The following is a 7711-nucleotide window of genomic DNA, read 5'->3' as shown; positions in this document are numbered from 1 at the left end:
GGCCCGGCCCTGCCCCCTTCTGGCCATGTGACCTGCCTGGTTGCCCTGGTAACCGGCACCTGAGCTGCCCGGGTGATTGGCAGCTCTGCCAATCACACTCACAGTCACGGGGCACTTACATGACTCCGTGACACCAGGACAAATGTGACATTTGTCTGTAGCCTTATCAGCTTCAGTGGGGAGGGGAGGGGACACACAGGACTATAAAGTAAGCAACTAAAGCTGATATAAACTTTTTGAATTGCAAAAGAGGTGGGGTGCTGTTACAGAATTTCCCAAGAATATGTATACTGACCTGCTTTAAGGCATCACTTTTAGATTTATAAGCCATTACTATTGTTTAATGGTACCTTCTAAGAAGTTTTCTTGGTTTTCCAGTGTAATTGCAATTTCATCTTCTTTAATGGCATCTGGCATTGCTGGGGTTAATGTAGAAGGAAATGTCTTATTGTCACAGTTCTTGAGACTTTCTGCTGTGGCCACTTTTGCCTTTTGCAAAATCTGAATATCTGATTCTTGAGTCGGATGTTTAGGAGGTTTACCATCACATTTTTCTACTATGTTTTCCCACTGCAAAAATTTTGGACATCATATTAAAAAGCTTAAATTGGAAAAAAGAAAGTGGAGCATAAGATGCACAGACAAGTGGATGTGCACAACATGCATTTTTTTGCCTTACCAGTTCTACTGACATATCCTTCCCCCATATCCAAAATGCAATACAAGCAGAACCAGTACATCTAGAATCCTCTCACTGGTCTTCTGTCAATCCCAAGGTCCAGAAGGTTTGTGGGATGGCAAACCCTGAAGACTCCCAATTTCATTAGGATCTCTTTACACATTGCTTCCTTACATCTCCACACATTAGAGATGTGTAGAGGGTGCACATGCCCCCCCCCGAGAGGTGCTGGCAGCACCTTTGCGGGCAGTTGTTTCTCGCTACCCCACTCCTGCCACCAACACCACCACTGGTGTCTGTGGGTGGTCACCAATCACTGATCGCTACTGGCCATTGCCCATGCTACTGGCGGTGTCTACGAGTAGTTGCCAGTTGCTGATTGGTGCTCAACACCCCCCACCTCACCACCGACACCACCATGGCCACCTGTGGGAGCTCGCCACTGCCACACCACTGACACTGCTGCTGCTGCCTGTGCCATGCTCCCCCAGCCTCAGGAGGCACACAACGTTCATGTCTGCACACATACTCAGCTCACTTACCATGCCTGGAAGCAGCACCCTCAAGAATGCTGAGTGGCTCTGCTTGATCCCTATTGTCATGATTTGGCCTTCAGACCCCTCCCCTGATCTTCATCCAGCCCACAGGGCTAGGAGGATGTACACCACTGTTGTAGAACATTAAATGCGTGGTACGTCTGAACATGTTTTAGTTGAGACCTAGTGAAATGCACCTACTCCTATTTAACTACAGGATCACTGTCACTTCCATCTTATGACTCTCATTTACCAGATCTACCTTGCCACAGTTCAGCTACAGTTCAAAGATTTGCATACTCTGGGTTAAGCACATTTCTGTTACATCAGCCTTTTTACAAAGAATAACAATGAAAAATATCTTGTTTTAAAAGTAAGAAGAATGACTATTTTACTATTCTCTCTCACAGATTTCTTTTATTGTTTGTTTCCCTTGTAGAAATATATTTTAAATATAGCATGCCAGGTAAAAAGTTGGGCTGGCTTGTGGAAAAACGGTGCTCTGAAATCTTGAATGCATTTTGTGTACTGTCAAAATGCTTGAAAAAGTTTGAAGGTCCCCAAAGCCCAAACTCTTGGGTTAGCTCCTCCCAGCTACATATTTGCAACACACAAATCATAATTAAATAAATTATCCTTAGAGTATTTATAGAAACAAAATACAACATATTTAAGTTGACAACATTGTTAAAACCACACTAGATCAACTGGGAATATGAGATGTCATAAGCATTTTAGGCAATGCAATCAAATAGTCTCCCAGGATTTTACACACTGCTAGTTAAGAAAACAAATTTTCATTTTACATTTTGCAAGCTGTCACCTTATATACAGTACATCAGAAAACTTGCCATGACTGGTTTTACTGCCAGACCTCTTAAGAACTAATTGGTTAAGCACCTGGGCAGGAAGCTTTTTGGCAGAAACTTTATTTTCTGCAAGGACTAGCTATAAAGTTCTGGATGGCAAATTGTAATTGTTAAGGCTCCATCTTCTACAACAGGACACATAAAATGTAAATACATTGTATGGAGGCATTACAGTGCATAAAAGGATGGGTCATTTTTTTATGTTTATCCAATGACTTATGGCTCAAATTTGAACGTGGACATAATCTTTTACTTCTTAAGGGTCAGCCTTTCATCAGGTTTTTCTAATTGCACCTAGAGAATTAGTATCATATCTGTTTGCCTGTACCCAAACCAGTTTTGCATGTCCAAATATCAATTTGCAGATATGATCGACATTTGCAGACGCAATTTCTCAGTCTGTTTCTGTAAGCATAGTTGCATGTGTACGTACAAAGGAATGCAGTTTTTGCATTTGTAAATTAGAACAGCCACTAAAAGTTTTTTTTTTCTTTTCCTGTGAGTTTACATTATTGAGTTTTTGGTTTTGTGTAGCTTTTGTGTGTGTGCATGTACGTTTGTGCGTATCAAATTGAGTGGATTTAAATACTACAAAAGTAGAGTTCATAAGTATTTGTTTGAATCCCAAATGAAGATAGACTTGATTATGTTAGAAGTACCTTTTTATATACTGTCCATGAACATGGTTGATAACAGGTTTTTGTTTACATACTTTTTATAATTTTTTGGCCTTTTTTTGGCCTAAAGAAGTTAGTTGGTCAGTTATTATGGAGATGCAGTGAAGAGTTGTGTTTCTAATTTCTGCAGGTTTCTTTGCAAAATCTTACCTTTGGTGAATATTTATATTTACAATAAAGCACAAGTATATGCCATGCATTATGGCCAGAACCAAAGGCTAATGAAGTCTACGATAATTTATCCTCAGTGAGCTTTGAATCTGATCTAATTTTCTATTTTGTTTGTTATTTATTTGTTACTGTTTGTTTTCAGAATGTTTAAGACATTGTCGTTTTATACACATGAATGGTTGAGCTTAGTGGAATGACCCCTATGCTAGAAGTGAAGCATACACACCCATTTATAGGGAGACTTGTTACTCATTTTGGGGTGTAGAAATAATATGCGATAATGGGCATCTATACACATGCTCTGGAGTGGAGGTGGGGGGATACTTTAATTAGAGCAACTCTCAGAGCCACTCTAATTAAAGCTCCCACAACATCACATATATTCAGCATCATGTACTTCCAAGTGGCGGTGGGGGCATTTTAACTAAAGCTCTTTGACAAGCTTTAGTTAAGCACCCCTGCCACTATTTTGATATGTGGGGCTGTTGAATACATGTGACAGAGGCTGCTGGCACATGCTAATTAGCATGCGCCAGCAGACTCACAGCTTAATTGAGTCTGCTCTGACACATGCTAATTAACACGTCGCGGCAGAGGTCCATCACATGTAGAGGTGCACCATCACTCATAATTTGCTAGTAGGAACTAGCAAATCTTTGATTTTATAGAGAATAAAACCAGCATCTCCGCATCCACTCCAGGTACCTTCGACATAATTCAAAATATGAATATCAAATGCCTATGGAATTATAATTAAACTGTGAAAATGTTGTCTTGTGTACATCCTTTTCCTGACACAACATGAGGCAATTTAATGGCTGTAAACATTAAAGCCATTAATAACTCTCGTGCTCCTACTTCCAATTTGAAAAACAGTGTCTTGAAGGTGATGATTGGGTAGGAGGAGGGCAGGGCTTGCAGTCTGTTCTATCAGCAATAGAGGTAATGGAGGCAGGGCTACTTTGGACTAAGGCAGAGAAGTCCCCAAAGAGACTGCCTTGCCAGCTGTCCCTTTGAACTTTATATATATGAGATATATATGTAGATCAGGAACCTCTGCTGACTTTGGCAGCTTCAACATGGCTTGAGTAGAGAGATCGCTCTCAAAGTCAAGATGGCAGAGGCTGGGGTAGGGCTCTGGAGACTTGACTTCTATTCCTGGTTCTGATCTGTTTGTGTGATCACATGGAAGCCACAAACCCATACTATGGTTCCCTCCCACTCTTTGTTTGGCCAATGGGTCAACTGGTATGTGATGTCATCTTTTTTTTCCTACATACCTCTCATATTTTTAGCGCTAAAGTTTGCATTTTGTAAATATGAACTTAAAAAAGCTGCTGTTAAAGGACACATCGGGGAATACTGTGTAAACATTAACATCTAGTAAAAAGAAGCAACAATAATCCAGTCTGGATGATATGTTTTAGGATATTTAAGGAAGGGAGAAGAAGAGCCAATGCAGGTTGGTTCTTCCACTTCGGCAGAGTAACCGCTATAGACTGGGTTTGAATCCATTCTCAAGGCCTGTGGGCAGTATTCCACTACCCTGTAGCACTGGGTCTTATTACTCAGGCTGGGCTGTCAGCTCACTATTTCACACCCAGAGCCGGTATGTACCAAATTTAATCTGCATGTGATTGCCTTTTTTGTGGGCGTTGTAATATGCAAAATTTAAATGGCAACTTTCTACAAATCTTACCATCACATGGGCATGGTGCACAGGTATCCACCTAACCCCCCACAACACCACTAAATCCTGATCTCCCACACCTACATGAGGTGTCAAACCTTCCATTGACTTGGGCCAAGTCCACACCAGAAAGGCTGGCCAGCAGAGCTATGCCTGTTAGGACTGTGAAAAATATCACAGCCCAGACTGATGTACATTTGCCAGCAAACTCAGCTCCCTTCTTTGGTAGGTACTGCTTCATTCTGCCAGAAGACTCCTTCGCCAGTTTAGTTCTGCTAGCAAAACATTTGTAATATAGACCAGTTCGTGATCAGAACTCCAGTTTTAATGACTAATGGGGAAAAAGGAAAAGTTGCAGGCCAAACCTAGCTGCGGCTAGGGCCAACCGTCTTTTAATTCTATCTTAGAGGCAAAACTCTGCTGCATAGTGTATGTGTTTGCCATATTTTTTATTTGTTCCCCCATTTGAGAAGCAGCTGTAGGTGCTGGGATACCAGGGGTGAGTAGGACACAGAGTAGTGTTCTCAGATGCATCTCTTTTGCCAGTGCACATAATTGCTTTCTTATTTCACCTCAGGCCCCACAATCTTTCCTAAGATTTAAAGGCACATAAAATATTACAAATTGACATTATTGGACCAGATTCTCAGCTGGGGTATGAACTAACATACACTCTACAGAGAGCTGCAAGGGAACCAGATACCATGCCTCAGTGGTATGTAAACTGTCTGCCTGCTTTTATCCTGCAGTAAGGGAAGGATGAGGCAAGACTCAGTTATTGCAGTTTAGCTTTCATTTACTGTGGGACAAAATAGTGGACCAGTGGCCAGTTACCAGTTTAACTCACTAATTTGCTTATTTGTTCATGCTTCTGGTATAAATTGTCCTAATTCTGACTTCAGTGGAAACACAACAGTTTACACCATCTGGAAATCTAGCTGCTATTTACAAAACTGCTCATTTTCAATTATAAATAATTCACTGAATACTATTTGAATCTTAATTGTACCATCTAAAGTGGTATGTGTACCCTTGTTAAAAGAAAAATAAAGCTCAATTTTTTTTGAGTAATGACTTTGTGAGACATATACTATTGTAAAACCGGGGAAGTGTGCCTGGGTAGATCTGGGTCTATTTATACAGCTCTAAATGATTTCTAGAGTCAACTGGAGCTTTGGAAAATATAACTTCTCCAGGTTAAGGCTTTGAGTGGTTCTAATCTCTGACGTGCATTGTTTTGTGACTAAAACATTTCCCACTGCACTTGTGTGTTAGAAGTTGAAATCTGGCTTCCTGTCTGCCTAGTTTCTGCCTGAAGCAAAATTTTTATGACTGAACTGTGAACCCTTTACTAGGGATGGTTATAAAAGAAAAGCTTACAGGATTTTTAACTAATTGTGGCCATAGCAACGTCTGTTTTAACACTTCTTTTCTGGTTTAATTTCTGGGTGTTTTAATCTTATCTTCCATCTCTGCATGGGCCAGGACTGAAACTTGAACCTAAAATACAGTGGTAGAAATTCTAAAATGAACATAATATGCAAAGATGAAGTCTGAAAAGTCTTCAGTGGACTTTGGATCATGCTTTCACTGACTGGCACCAAAGCAAGGGAGAGTGAGGTCAGTCAGAAGCTAATCTTTCTTTGCCTATTTTCAGAAGAAAAAAAATTGACAAACACATTTTGATTCACTTTACAGTATTACAGTTTCAGTGGTCAAGGAGAAAAACACACTGATTTTTTTCTCTGGGAGAAGTCTTTTCTATTAATCACCCCTGATTAAAGCCCCAATCAAGTCTTCTCAGCCAATAGTCAAATCTGTATTTTTGTTTCTGTAGCATTCGTGCTGTACATATCTTACGTAGGGCCACCTTACTATCACAAGCTTTGCACCGTCTTCATTGACACTGCTCACATATGAATAGTGATTCAGGCAAGATTTAGACCATGCTGTTCACAAACTGAGAGCTCACCTTCATTATCTTTTGTTCTTTTTGATAACTCATCAACTTCCTGAGCAATAAGCAATATGAAGCCATGACAGAAGATGGTCTGTTGTTTATTAAAATGTTGATGACTTCTGAAAGACTGAGCTCCATTGTTTTTGTCATGTAATTTAGAACCACAGGGTTCAGTTCCTCGGGGTGAAGTCTGAAAAATTAGGAACAATCTTTAGACAAAAATCTTTTCCTAGTCTAGTGACATGGATTTATAATTGATTATAAGCATGATGTACAAATACTGCTCTGTTATAAATAATATAATATTTGGGGTATTTTGACTACTCTGCATATATAAAACTATGTTGGCCACTTACAAATTCATTTGGGGGGGGGGGGGAAGCAGGCAGCAAGGAATAGGAGATAATCTGTTTACCAGGGCACCCCTTGGAGTAACTAGGAACAACAGCCACAAACTGATGGAGAGCTGATTTAGGTTAGACATCAGAAAGTACTTCTTTACGGCAAGGGTTGCCAGAATCTGGAATGGGCTTCCAAGGGAGGTGGTGGTCTCCCCTACCTTGGGGGGTCTTTCAGAGGAGGCTAGACATGCACCTGGCTGAGATCACCTCACCCCACCACTCTTTCCTGCCCATGGCCGGGTTTGGACTCGATGACCTACTTAAGTCCCTTTTGATCCAAACATCTATGAATATATGGTATACAGAATTTTGCGAGCTGACAAACAGAACCAAGATCAGCCTTCGTTTAAAGCCCAACTTTGGTAAATATCCCTCTGCTGATACAGAGCGGGTTGATTGAATTGAAAGGACAATCTCCAGTATTAGCAAAGTCACAAAGTTTAGAGAAGCAAATAGTTAAATTCTTCTTTGAATTAAATATATGTTTTGGTCTTGAATACAGGAATAATAGGAAGATCTTTGTATGGAAGGGGATTTGAAGAAGTGATGAAGCTGGCAAACTTCACAGAGTAAAAGAAAGGTCTTTAGAGAATTGGGAGAGAATTTTTTAATATACAACACTGAAATAAATTGGTTACATTTAAAATTGCTCAATTAAGTTAAATTATAGATAACTTACCAAGAGACTTATTAGTATTTTCATCAGCTGTTTGTGTGAATTTGTTAGT

At 40.2% G+C, this 7711-nt stretch overlaps 1 protein-coding gene across 4 annotated transcripts in view; it reads right to left on the bottom strand.

The window, feature by feature from the left end:
• LOC109311832 (carbon catabolite-derepressing protein kinase-like) overlaps nt 1-7711 on the bottom strand; it is a 37969-nt gene that overhangs the window by 4505 nt on the left and 25753 nt on the right. For all 4 annotated transcript variants that reach the window (XM_019537694.1, XM_019537695.1, XM_019537697.1 and 1 more), the window contains 2 exons: nt 6595-6772; nt 351-570 (listed from right to left, as the gene is read on the bottom strand). In XM_019537694.1, coding sequence (XP_019393239.1) covers nt 351-570; nt 6595-6772 — 398 coding nt within the window. The remainder of the gene's footprint in view (nt 1-350; nt 571-6594; nt 6773-7711) is intronic.

This window comes from Crocodylus porosus, unplaced genomic scaffold (assembly GCF_001723895.1).
Source record: "Crocodylus porosus isolate Cpor-Errol unplaced genomic scaffold, CroPor_comp1, whole genome shotgun sequence".
NCBI classification, from domain to species: domain Eukaryota; kingdom Metazoa; phylum Chordata; order Crocodylia; family Crocodylidae; genus Crocodylus; species Crocodylus porosus.
This window is presented reverse-complemented; position numbering and strand designations above follow the sequence as displayed.